At 40.6% G+C, this 14,107-nt stretch overlaps 1 protein-coding gene across 1 annotated transcript in view; it reads left to right on the top strand.

Moving 5' to 3' along the window:
- CD109 (CD109 molecule) overlaps nucleotides 1-14,107 on the top strand; it is a 395,644-nt gene that overhangs the window by 361,947 nt on the left and 19,590 nt on the right. The window contains exons 29-32 of the mRNA XM_069726553.1: nucleotides 2,899-2,964; nucleotides 3,346-3,488; nucleotides 5,210-5,366; nucleotides 5,907-6,009. Of these exons, the coding sequence (XP_069582654.1) occupies nucleotides 2,899-2,964; nucleotides 3,346-3,488; nucleotides 5,210-5,366; nucleotides 5,907-6,009 (469 nt within the window). The remainder of the gene's footprint in view (nucleotides 1-2,898; nucleotides 2,965-3,345; nucleotides 3,489-5,209; nucleotides 5,367-5,906; nucleotides 6,010-14,107) is intronic.

The following is a 14,107-nucleotide window of genomic DNA, read 5'->3' as shown; positions in this document are numbered from 1 at the left end:
ATCAAATAAAAGTGTTTTTTAATAACAAACAAAAAAACCATCAAATAATAATGTTCAGTTATGCACTCAATACTTGGTCGGGAATCCTTTGGCAGAAATGACTGCTTCAATGCGGCGTGGCATGGAGGCAATCAGCCTGTGACACTGCTGAGATGTTATGGAGGCCCAGGATGCTTCAATAGCGGCCTTAAGCTCATCCAGAGTGTTGGGTCTTGCGTCTCTCAACTTTCTCTTCACAATATCCCACAGATTCTCTATGGGGTTCAGGTCAGGAGAGTTGGCAGGCCAATTGAGCACAGTAATACCATGGTCAGTAAACCATTTACCAGTGGTTTTGGCACTGTGAGCAGGTGCCAGGTCGTGCTGAAAAATGAAATCTTCATCTCCATAAAGCATTTCAGCCGATGGAAGCATGAAGTGCTCCAAAATCTCCTGATAGCTAGCTGCATTGACCCTGCCCTTGATGAAACACAGTGGACCAACACCAGCAGCTGACATGGCACCCCACACCATCACTGACTGTGGGTACTTGACACTGGACTTCAGGCATTTTGGCATTTCCTTCTCCCCAGTATTCCTCCAGACTCTGGCACCTTGATTTCCAAATGACATGCAAAATTTGCTTTCATCAGAAAAAAGTACTTGGGACCACTTAGCAACAGTCCAGTGCTGCTTCTCTGTAGCCCAGGTCAGGCGCCTCTGCCGCTGTTTATGGTTCAAAAGTGGCTTTACCTGGGGAATGCGGCACCTGTAGCCCATTTCCTGCACACGCCTGTGCACGGTGGCTCTGGATGTTTCCACACCAGACTCAGTCCACTGCTTCCTCAGGTTCCCCAAGGTCTGGAATCGGTCCTTCTCCACAATCTTCCTCAGGGTCCGGTCTCCTCTTCTCGTTGTACAGCGTTTTCTGCCACATTGTTTCCTTCCAACAGAATTACCATTGAGGTGCCTTGATACAGCACTCTGGGAACAGCCTATTTGTTGAGAAATTTCTTTCTGGGTCTTACCCTCTTGCTTGAGGGTGTCAATGATGGCCTTCTTGACATCTGTCAGGTCGCTAGTCTTACCCATGATGGGGGTTTTGAGTAATGAACCAGGCAGGGAGTTTATAAAAGCCTCAGGTATCTTTTGCATGTGTTTAGAGTTAATTAGTTGATTCAGAAGATTAGGGTAATAGGTCGTTTAGAGAACCTTTTCTTGATATGCTAATTTATTGAGACAGGTTTTTTGGGTTATCAGGAGTTGTATGCCAAAATCATCAGTATTAAAACAATAAAAGACCTGACAAATTTCAGTTGGTGGATAATGAATCTATAATATATGAAAGTTTAATTGTAATCATTACATTATGGTAAATAATGAAATTTAACACTATATGCTAATTTTTTGAGAAGGACCTGTATATGGCTGCTCGGACATTCTCGTCACTAAACAAGCATTGACTGGTGCTCTGATTTCATGCTCTAATCTAATGCTCTAATGTAGTTTCAATTAATCAAGGAAACTTGGTTTCCAGAGACCTAGCAAGTAGAATACTGGGTGGTCAGTTAGATAGCAGATAATCCTTCCAGCATGCTTAGCAGCACCACCTAGTTCAGTGTCTTGATAAAGCACATCTGTGAAACGCGCATAGGGGCGTCTGTGGTGTGGCGGATGGGCGGTTTACAGCATTATGGGTAAGTTATATGCTTCATCTGTTTCCATGTGGTCTGCTTAACATGGGTTGGTACTGTATGCACTTGCCTATTATTCCTTATACCCGTGACCTCATGGACTTAGTTATACTATTACTACCACTATTTGCAGCCTGACTCCTTTCCGATTCACCACCTATGTCGACTTGATCACTCCCTATATTTTTGGACTCCTCTTTACATATAGCATGTTTATTTGTTATTCATATTTTTTATCATGTATATTATTTTGTTTATAAAATTCGATTATTTTATGATATATCACTATTCTTTTTTTAAGTGGTGTTTTGTAGATACTTGTTATCCTTTTGGTGTTATTTGCTTGCAAAGCACCTGCTTATTTCTCTCTTTAATTATGAAGGGGATACTGACTTTTCTACTCTAAAAAACCCTTTACATTTGAGATATGTTTTGTTTTTTTTCTTTTTGTTAATTTCTTAATATTTGAATGAGGCCCTCCAGTTTTTGCCTTCAAGGGCTTATGGATGACTCTGGTTGTAATTTTTGTCAGGCCTTGTACATAGTCCATAGACTTTAATAGTCTAGGAGTACCGCTGTATTACAATTTGAACAGAATGTGTATGAAGCCAGGGTGTATTGGAGTTCCTCTTTCATCTAATTTTTGGGAGTTCTTGCTTCCTTCATAAATTACACAGATTTTTCCAATTTTTTAATAAAAATTTCAATTTTGGTTTATTTAAATTATTTTTTTTAAAATCCTTTTTAAAATTTGCCTTTTATACAAGTTATTATACAGGAAAGAATGTTTCTTAACATTTCTTTTCCTGTAAACTCCAATTTCTTATTGATTTTGAATGTTTTATTGTCAGTCCTGAAAGTGGAGTAAAAATGTGACATCATTGTTCTCAGTATTTCAACATTTTCATTGCCCCCCCAAACCTTCTTTACGCTCTGCTGGAAAAATGCTCAGATTTCCTATTGAGTCCCATTTCGCTTGCTATTCGAAATGAGCATCCGAGTGTTAGCAATTGCTCGGTTTGAGTAACGAGCATCCGAGCATTTTAGTGCTCTCTCATCAATAATGTTTATATATTTAAATCAGATTTACAAGCATTCAATTCTTTGATTGGCTAATAGCTCTTCGATTGTAAAGTAGATCATATTGGTTGTCTACAATAACGATATAACTTCCATTGTTGATCCAGACTAACAAAAGTGTTTTTTTTTTATTATTTTTTATTAGATCAATATTGGGCCAAATGTTAATATTAGAGTACTTGCTGAGGGGCATGGATTTGCTATATTCCAGGTAACCCTTTTTCATTTATATGAACTTGTTATTATAAATATTATTGTATTTTTTCCTTTTGTATTTGGTATAATACATTCTGCTTGAAGGACACTTATGACTGCTGCATGCTATAACAAGTAATTTGTTGATAGAGCAGTCTGTAATAGGAAATTTGGCTGGCACTGGCAGTACATGAGTCATCTAAAGTTAGTGGACTAAGAACTTAAGCACCATGCACATAAGGGGGAGAAACATGAAGGGAAAGAATGGTAAGGGAAACTTACCATGCCTGTGTACAATACAAAGTCCTGTTTCATGCTTGTCACTTGTTCCTAATTTTAAATTATCCCCAATTGTATAACTCTTTGAACATTCTTCATTTATCATTTTCTTTTTTAGCTTCACATTTTGTATAATTTGAAAAGTGAAAGCTCCCAAAGAACACGCCGATCTGCTGAAAGAAAAGACTATTTTGATTTAGATGTTACAATGCGAGATACTGCGGAAAATGTAAATGTGCTCACATTAAATATATGTGCAAGGTATGTAAAGATTCAAGAAGTTATGATTTCATCTTCCAGAAAGTAAATATTTGTCAATATAGACAATAGTAAAATCTGATAATAGTTTTATCTGCCTCAACAAAGGCAGTCTATCTGCACAAAATGATTGTTCAAACTGTAACAAAGTGGCATGGGGTGGTAGTCATAGCCGAGTCCAATAGGTCACACTTGGCTGTTCCACCCATTTCCTTGGGTTCTGCTGTACAGTTGGGAACTTCTTCTTGGCCCAAACCCATTTAGGATGGGAGGGCTGGACTTGCAGCCTCATGGGAGCAGTAAGCTCCTGACTTCTGTCTGAGCCCAGGCTGGATGGCCTGAGGAGGGTGTGTGTCCCTGTCTGGGTGCACAGGTGTGTCTCCGTCTGGGACAGAAGGAGCCCCCATCTGGGGCATAAGTGGGTCCCCGCTTGGGACAGAAGGAGCCCCCATCTGGGGCATGAGTGGATTCCCATTTGGGACAGAAGGAGCCCCCATCTGGGGCATGATTGGATCCCTGTCTGGAACAGAAGGGACCCCCGGTTGGGGTGAATACTGTCTGCCAGGACTATTGGGCAATGGGACTGAACGTGTACCCCACCAGAGACTTTTAGCCTACTGAGAGTCATGTACTTTGTAGTCTCTTGTTCATTTCTACACCTTTATTATTAAAATACAAGTTACCACTGTTGGGACCTACTGTATACAGTGTGCAGCATGGTTGTGGAGAGCAACTGCAGGACTGAGGTAACCCACTGGGACCCAGGGCTGGGATTGCAACTGACATTTTATGTGCAAGGAGCCGGGGTGCTCACTGACTGTCTTAGTAAACTCAGCCATGACTACCACCCTGTGCCCCCTTATTACAAAGCCAGGTATAGGCGCTATGGCCAAAAACTTCAGCTAACTGCAAAATTACCTAATGTAGTTGGTGGATCTTGTGTCACATAGCAAACAGTCAGGATTCTGCAATCTGCAGTGACTTAAAGAGACTGCAGCAATTAATAGAAAACCCCCAATGACTTTATCTTTCATGCACCAGAACTATGCTAACATTACTGATACCTCTGTGGGTAGATTTTGCATAGATATTTTAGATATTGTTCTTGAAACCACATTTTAGATCTTATTCACTGTCATCTGAGAATTTAATTTTATATCACTAAGTGGCAGGAACTGATCAGTGTATCCAGTTCCCTATTCTTTCTCCTTCTTCCCTGGTTCACGTTTTAACATATGGTTTCAATTAGTGCTCATATCAGAGCCAAGTAAACGCAGAAGTTACATTCTATTTTCACAAAAAATGTCTGAGTGAAAAAAAGTTTCAGTGTTTATTAAGATTTTCATTTTTAAGCACTGAATATAAATGAGTATTTTTCATTCTTTAAATATCTTGTGTATTAAAATATTTATTTAAATTTCTGCTGTATAGCTAAAACAAGTGAGCCCAATAATAGTTTTAGAATCTTAGTTTTGTGTCAGATTAGAGTTTCTTGGGCCATCTAAAGGCTCATCCGCCATCTAGGCAGAACATCTGCATCTCTACTTTTAATATTATACACAAAATAGCAAAACTAAAAATGTTTTAATAAAGTTTCATGTGGTTTAGAAGAAGGCACCTTGGTGTGATTTTATTTTTCATTAATACAAAGCACAAAATGCATAGATTTACTAATATATGACTATCATGTTTCAGTACATTTTCCATCATATCCACTCTGTTAGGTACTCAGAAAGAGAACCCTCTGCACAGACTGGCATGGCTATTATGCAAGTGGATTTACTCAGTGGCTTTAGTTTGGCTCCAGATGGTATTTTACTCAAGTATCCAATTAAAAAGGTGGAAACAGTTGATGACAAAGTCAATATATATCTTGATTCTGTAAGTGAATTACTAGTGAGTCTATTAATGTAACAAGTCATGTGTTTTTAAGTTAGGCTTCTTTCACACTAGCGTCGGGCTCGGCCCGTCGCAGTGCGTCGGGCCGAGGTTACCGACGCTAGCGTTGCCTCCGCCGCACAACGGGTGCAGCGGATGCTGCTTTTCAGCGCATCCGCTGCCCCATTGTGAGGTGCGGGGAGGTGGGGGAGGAGTTCCGGCCGCGCATGCGCGGTCGGAAAAGACGGTCCGTCGGCTGCAAAAAATGTTACATGGAACGTTTTTTGCGGCCGACGGTCGGCCGAAACACGGCGCAACCGTCGCGCGACGGTTGCGACGTGTGGCAATCCGTCGCAATGCGTCGCGTAATGTTAGTCAATGGAGAAAAAACGCATCCTGCAAACACTTTTGCAGGATGCGTTTTTTCTGCAAAACGACGCATTGTGACGGATTGCAGTTAACGCTAGTGTGAAAGTAGCCTTACTGTCATTTACTGATACAATTATTAGATATCATTAACTCAGGAACATTTACCTTTTACAGCTCAACGAAACTAAGCTTTGCTTAGATATTCCATCGGTTCGAAGTTCAAATGTTGCTTACACCAAAGATGCTTTTGTATCAGTTATTGACTACTATGAACCAGGTAATTATTACTTACATTATATAATTATTATATAATGTTATTACTTACATTATACTTAAAAGGATTATTTGGAATTGAGATATTGATGATCTATCCCTTGGAAAACTCTTCAATTTTGACATCAGTGGGGGCTGCTACCTAGCCCCCCATGATCAGCTGATACCTGGTGTCATGGCTGACAGAAGTAGATGGTATACTGCGCTGGAACACCGCTGCCCAGCACACCATATAACATCATTTCTCAAGTTCTGCAGCTCAGCTGTTATTTAAGGGAATTTTTACTTCTAGCGGCAAAGGTACACGATATCAACTGATCAATATGTCCTAAAGATAACCTATCCACTTTTATATTAAAGGGATATTCTCATCTCCATCATCCTATCCCATTATGCAGTAGGTGTAATAATATTAATATTAGCAAATAGCTCCAATTAAAAATGTATTATAGCTCTCTTCTCATTTGTTCGATCACTTACCCCACATGCAGTAGCTTAGATATACAGAGTTACAAATACTCCTACAGTGACAGTTAATTTTTAGTAGTCATAACCATGGGTACCCCTTTGATCAGTTGAAATTATTTTATGTTGGACAATATTAAACTCTCCTAAATCTCCCTTTAGACAGCAATAATATGGCTGCGTTTTAACATCTGAACATTCAGTTTTAATGAACAGAATTAAGATCACTAGAAATTACTTTATCTGAAATTGATTCAGTACAAGTATCGGGAGTCTGCTTGTGGCCTTAGATGAATTTTAGGTGAATTTTATAGAACAGTTAGTAAATGCATTTAAAGGACTTGTCCACCTTTGTGAACATTTTTTCTAACTTGAATGCATACTAAAATTCATTTGTGCAATTGGGTTTCATGTTGGACTGTTTTCCTCCTTTAACCTCTGCATTAACCCCTTTCTGACCTCGGACGGGATAGTACATCCGAGGTCAGATCCCCTGCTTTGATGCAGGGCTCCGCAGTGAGCCCGCATCAAAGCCGGGACATGTCAGCTGTTTTGAACAGCTGACATGTGCCCGTAATAGGTGCGGGCAGAATCGCGATCTGCCCGCACCTATTAACTAGTTAAATGCCGCTGTCAAACGCAGACAGCGGCATTTAACTACCGCATCTGACCGGCGGCCGGAAATGACGGCATCGCCGACCCCCGTCACATGATCGGAGGTCGGCGATGCTTGTACTTTGTAACCATAGAGGTCCTTGAGACCCCTATGGTTACTGATCGCGGGTAGCTGTGAGCGCCACCCTGTGGTCGGCGCTCACAGCACACCTGATTTTCTGCTACATAGCAGCGAACATCAGATCGCTGCTATGTAGCAGAGGCGATCGTGCTGTGCCTGCTTCTAGCCTCCCATGGAGGCTATTGAAGCATGGCAAAAGTAAAAAAAAAAAGTAAAAAAAATGTGAAAAAAATAAAAAAATATAAATGTTTAAATCAACCCCCTTTCGCCCCAATCAAAATAAATCAATAAAAAAAATCAAATCTACACATATTTGGTATCACCGCGTTCAGAATCGCCCGATCTATCAATTAAAAAAAAAGCATTAACCTAATCGCTAAATGGCGTAGCGAGAAAAAAATTCGAAACGCCAGAATTACGTTTTTTTGGTCACCGCGACATTGCATTAAAATGCAATAACGGGCGAACAAAAGAACGTATCTGCACCAAAATGCTATCATTAAAAACGTAATCTCGGCACGCAAAACTAAGCCCTCAACCGACCCCAGATCATGAAAAATGGAGACGCAGTATCGGAAAATGACGCAAATCTTTTTTTTTTTTTTTTTTAGCAAAGTTTGGAATTTTTTTTCACCACTTAGGTAAAAAATAACCTAGTCATGTGAGGTGTCTATGAACTTGTACTGACCTGGAGAATCATATTGTCAGATCAGATTTAGCATTTAGTGAACCTAGCAAGAAAGCCAAACAAAAAACAAGTGTGGGACTGCACTTTTTTTGCAATTTCACCGCACTTGGAATTTTTTTCCCGTTTTCTAGTACACGACATGCTAAAACCAATGATGTCTTTCAAAAGTACAACTCGTCCTGCAAAAAATAAGCCCTCACATGGCCAAATTGACGGAAAAATAAAAAAGTTATGGCTCTGGGAAGGAGGGGAGTGAAAAACGAACACGGAAAAACGAAATGTCATGAAGGGGTTAATTACACTGTGTATTGTTGGCTAAGGAATGAGATAACGGGATCGACCACATTATCTTTATTTTATCAGTTGTGCTGGGGACATGATTTTGTGGCACTTATCTGTCACATTAAATAGGTATGACAGGGTCTCCTCCTGCTCTTGCTATTGCAGCTCTCCAGTCCATAAAATGGCTGCTGATGGAGGAGCATATGACTGGATCGGTCAACCAGCCTCCTCCAATTGAGAACCTCATGCTTTTTTATTGGAAGAGACTGATGGACCCGTCTGGTCAAATTTCCCATTATCAGCAGCCATTGCATGGACTGGAGAGCCGTGCAGTCTGCGAGGAAAGCTTCTCTAACAAGAGCAGGAGGAGATATTGTTATACCTATATTATGGTAAATGCCACAGAATCATGTCCCTAGAGCATGGGATAAATAAGGATAATGTGTAAGACCCCGTTAACTCATTCTGCAGCCAACAATTGAGGAAAGCAATGCAACATTTTTATAAAATTCAATCGCGAAATTCATTTTTAGCCTCAATTGCATGCATATTGGTAAGAAAAAAAATTGTCCCTTTACCTTTACGTTCATACATTTGTAATGCAGATGCATATTATAATTTTCCTTCTGTCTGGAAATCTTTTTTCTATTGTGTTTTATTTTCTGATTTCATTTTTCTTAGTACCTTTTGTTTACATTAGTATGAGATATACTATCATTCCTGAGCTTAAGCAGGGGAGTGTTGGGGGCATGTTTTGTGACAATCCAGAGATCACTTTGCGGGGAGGAGAATATAAGCTGTCCCTGTTATCTTTTATGGATCATTTCATCTTGTGTTGTGCCATTAATTTTATTATTGAGGTGTTACATTTGAGATGTCAATATAAATTGAGTGTCTGGTCAGATCATTTTTCTGTAATGCATTTTCAGATCAGCATGAACAGTGGGAAATGAGCCTATTTGAGGACATTGCTTCCAAGTAATAACGTAATGAATAATAAACTGAGTAACCGATCCGTATGCCAGATTGAAAGTGTGATTTGCTTGACTTCAGGCAAAAGTCATCAGCATATTTCTAACTGAAGTAATGGGTCATGTAACAGAGGCATAAAGGCAAGCAGTGGGAAATGAGTGATGTCATCATTGCATGCAAGCAAAGCTGACCCAGTCACTAGTTAGTGCAGCACATTTTCCCAGCACTCCCACCAGAACACTGTGTACTACATTTAGCACCATGCTGACTTAAACATGATCTGATTGAACAATACTTTCCACCACAATTTTTTTTTTCTTTGTTATGTAATTCTGGGAGAATAGGTCAGATTTGTTTTTATTAATTTCTACCATTTGAACATGTGCCGAAAACCTAATACAGGTCCTTCTCAAAAAATTAGCATATAGTGTTAAATTTCATTATTTACCATAATGTAATGATTACAATTAAACTTTCATATATTATAGATTCATTATCCACCAACTGAAATTTGTCAGGTCTTTTATTGTTTTAATACTGATGATTTTGGCATACAACTCCTGATAACCCAAAAAACCTGTCTCAATAAATTAGCATATCAAGAAAAGGTTCTCTAAACGACCTATTACCCTAATCTTCTGAATCCACTAATTAACTCTAAACACATGCAAAAGATACCTGAGGCTTTTATAAACTCCCTGCCTGGTTCATTACTCAAAACTCCCATCATGGGTAAGACTAGGGACCTGACAGATGTCAAGAAGGCCATCATTGACACCCTCAAGCAAGAGGGTAAGACCCAGAAAGAAATTTCTCAACAAATAGGCTGTTCCCAGAGTGCTGTATCAAGGCACCTCAATGGTAATTCTGTTGGAAGGAAACAATGTGGCAGAAAACGCTGTACAACGAGAAGAGGAGACCGGACCCTGAGGAAGATTGTGGAGAAGGACCGATTCCAGACCTTGGGGAACCTGAGGAAGCAGTGGACTGAGTCTGGTGTGGAAACATCCAGAGCCACCGTGCACAGGCGTGTGCAGGAAATGGGCTACAGGTGCCGCATTCCCCAGGTAAAGCCACTTTTGAACCATAAACAGCGGCAGAGGCGCCTGACCTGGGCTACAGAGAAGCAGCACTGGACTGTTGCTAAGTGGTCCCAAGTACTTTTTTCTGATGAAAGCAAATTTTGCATGTCATTCGGAAATCAAGGTGCCAGAGTCTGGAGGAAGACTGGGGAGAAGGAAATGCCAAAATGCCTGAAGTCCAGTGTCAAGTACCCACAGTCAGTGATGGTGTGGGGTGCCATGTCAGCTGCTGGTGTTGGTCCACTGTGTTTCATCAAGGGCAGGGTCAATGCAGCTAGCTATCAGGAGATTTTGGAGCACTTCATGCTTCCATCGGCTGAAATGCTTTATGGAGATGAAGATTTCATTTTTCAGCACGACCTGGCACCTGCTCACAGTGCCAAAACCACTGGTAAATGGTTTACTGACCATGGTATTACTGTGCTCAATTGGCCTGCCAACTCTCCTGACCTGAACCCCATAGAGAATCTGTGGGATATTGTGAAGAGAAAGTTGAGAGACGCAAGACCCAACACTCTGGATGAGCTTAAGGCCGCTATTGAAGCATCCTGGGCCTCCATAACATCTCAGCAGTGTCACAGGCTGATTGCCTCCATGCCACGCCGCATTGAAGCAGTCATTTCTGCCAAAGGATTCCCGACCAAGTATTGAGTGCATAACTGAACATTATTATTTGATGGTTTTTTTGTTTGTTATTAAAAAACACTTTTATTTGATTGGATGGGTGAAATATGCTAATTTATTGAGACAGGTTTTTTGGGTTATCAGGAGTTGTATGCCAAAATCATCAGTATTAAAACAATAAAAGACCTGACAAATTTCAGTTGGTGGATAATGAATATATAATATATGAAAGTTTAATTGTAATCATTACATTATGGTAAATAATGAAATTTAACACTATATGCTAATTTTTTGAGAAGGACCTGTATATACACTGAGTGCACAATTATTAGGCAATTTGTACTTTTGGTGATTAATTTTACTATGGAGCAACTACAGGCCTGTCGGTCAATCCAAAAGGTTAATAAACCTGAATATTTAAGAAAGTAAAAGTGAGGTTTAGTATTTTTAATAGGAAAACATACAGTATATCTGTACATAATTGTTGGGCAACTATTAGGCCTCGCGCCCACATGCAATTAAATCAGACGAATGCAATTTGAATAAAAAACGGATTGCATTTGTACCAATTTCATCCCATGCTTGTGTTCTCAATAATTTTTTTTTGTGCTCTGATCGGATTGTGATCAGACGGAGAAAAAAGCCACAGCATGCTACGATTGTATGCAAAATTTGGATTGCACGAATCCATATAAGTCTATGGGTGCACGCAGCAAAGGAGGAGATGGAGAAAGTAATTTCTCTATCTCCTGCGCAGCTGTGCTCTGATTTTCTGATGTGAGAGGATCGGAGCATAGAGCACTGACACTCGGCTCCCACTCGCAGCAGAGCAAGAGCCATGTGTCATTAGCATATCACATCGGATGTGATTCGCTAATGTGACTCCGGCCTTAGAGTGCAAAATTACTGTGCAACTAAATGAAAAACATCAATTGTTTATTTTCATCTGTTAAAGGGAGAATAATAACCAAGCAACTTAAAATGTAGATTGTGAGCCCCAGTAGAGACAGTGATTTCAATGCATGTAAAGTGTTGTGGAGTTAATAGTGCTATATAAGCAAGTAAAATAAATAAATAAAATGTACAGAAGTACATTTATGACATTTAAAAAAATATCCAATCACCAATTTAGCCCCCCTTGTTAATAACTGTTAAAAGTCTTTTATCCTTGAAAATGGCTTACATTCACATACTGGGAGGCCACTTAGGGGCCAAAAAGATACAGGAATGCATACAGCAACTTTTTTTGGCCTGGGGTCTACGTTGAGGTCCAGATTTACTGTGACACCTGTCTGGAGTGCCAACTGACCTCACCCACCGTGAACTACTGGAGTCCATTGGTACCTCTGCCCATCATAGAGGTACCTTTTGAGCGGATTTTGATGGATCTAGCGGGGCCTATAGTAAACTCTGTCCAGGGCCACCAACACCTATTGATGGTCGTAGATTATGCCACCCGGTACCCGGAGGCCATACTGCTTCAGAACACCTCAGCCAAACTTATGGCCCCGGAGTTGTTTGCCATGTTCTGCTGCCTTGGGCTATTGAAGGAGATCCTTACTGATCAGGGACTCCTTTTATGTCCAAGGTGGCAAAGGAACTATTCAAGCTTCTAATAATAAAACAGGTGCGCATGTTGGTGTATCACCCCCTGACCGACGGGTTAGTTGAGCGCTTCAAGAAAACCCTCAAATCCATGTTGAAGAAAGTAGTTTTCAAGGATGGGAGGGATTGGAACATGTTGTTACCCTACTTGATGTTCACCATTCGGGAGGTATCGCAGGCTTCTACAGGATTTTCATCCTTTGAGCTACTATATGGCAGGCATCATAGGGGTCTGCTGGACATAGTCAAAGAGATGTGAGAACAGAAATCTACACCCCATAAGAGTGTCATTGAGCACGTGGCCAACATACAGGACTAAATTGCAGCAGTCATGTATATAGTAAAGGAGCATTTGGTGGATGCTCAGGCAGCTAAAGGCCATAGTCCGCTCCTTTAACGCGTGAGATCGGGTGTTGGTTTTGGTGCCCACCACCGAAAGCAAGCTTATGGCCAAGTGGCAAGGGCCGTATGAAGTTTAGGAAAAAAAGGGTGAAGGAAACTACTGAGTTTATCAGCCCGGGAAAAGAAAATCCAAACAGTTGCATCATTTTAATCTGCTGAAAGAGTGGAAGGACCAGGAGTGTATGCTTACAGAGGTGACTCCAGACATATCATCTGAGGACCCTCTGATATCGGCCTGGATGGAGGCTGAGGAAGTGTACCGATCCATGAAAGTGGCGCTGTGTGGACAGCCCATTCTCATTAGTCCAAACTTTCCAAAATGCTTAATTGTGCAGACAGATGCCTCTAACGTGGGCCTAGGAGCAGTCCTGTCACAGGAGGTGGACGGAGAGGAGCATCCGGTCACCTACTGTCACAATATTGTATGAAATATCACATAAGTTTAGTTTTCTTGTTAGCCAGGCTGCGGGCTAAAAAGCCCCCCTTCCCTTTCACTCAGCCAAGAGCTTTCCTTTCCAATGTATGGGGGAAGAGAGATTTTATTGCCTCTAGCTCTGAGAGCAAAGGAATTTACGACTGCTAGTGAAGGCTCAAACTCTGTCCAGCTAGAACTGGATTACAAGTCCCCAGAATCCCTGAGGTCTTTGTTCTGTTTTTGTAAGATATTAGGCAAACCAATTAAGATAGGAATAGGAAAATGCATATTCTTAATCTCCCTCGGTGGATCTATCCATCACTCTAAACATGAGCTTCTAACGCCATCAGGTAAAAACATAGGGATTTCTCTGTAATGACGCATCACACATATGACATATTTGATCTCATTAGAATGCCCATGTTAATACGAGATGAATGCTGGGTTGGTTATGACTATGACATGTTCTGGAGCGGAGTTATAGAAATTGGACAAATTGAAGGTTGAATTACTAAAACTGAAGAGGTAGGAGGGACGAGGTGATCCAACCCCTTTCTGGGATGTCACAGGCTGCAGCTATAACTGTCTGGCCAGATCCCAGCCGTGAGTCTGCTGTTGGAAGAACATGTGAGTCTAACTGAAGAGCTGTTCTAATGCACTGGGACAGATGGAAACCCCCCACCAGCATGGTTTTTGCCTAAACTGATATGAACTGAGAACATGTGAGTTGTACCTTTTCTTATGTAATCCCTGTTTATTTTATAATTATCTTGTACATATTTGCAATTGTCTCTTTTGTAACATCGTTGTAATATTTTTTGATAAACACTG

This window comes from Ranitomeya imitator, chromosome 5 (genome assembly GCF_032444005.1).
Source record: "Ranitomeya imitator isolate aRanImi1 chromosome 5, aRanImi1.pri, whole genome shotgun sequence".
Lineage (NCBI taxonomy): Eukaryota > Metazoa > Chordata > Amphibia > Anura > Dendrobatidae > Ranitomeya > Ranitomeya imitator.
The sequence above is the reverse complement of the archived record's forward strand: the minus strand, read 5'-3'. Positions and strand labels throughout refer to the sequence as shown.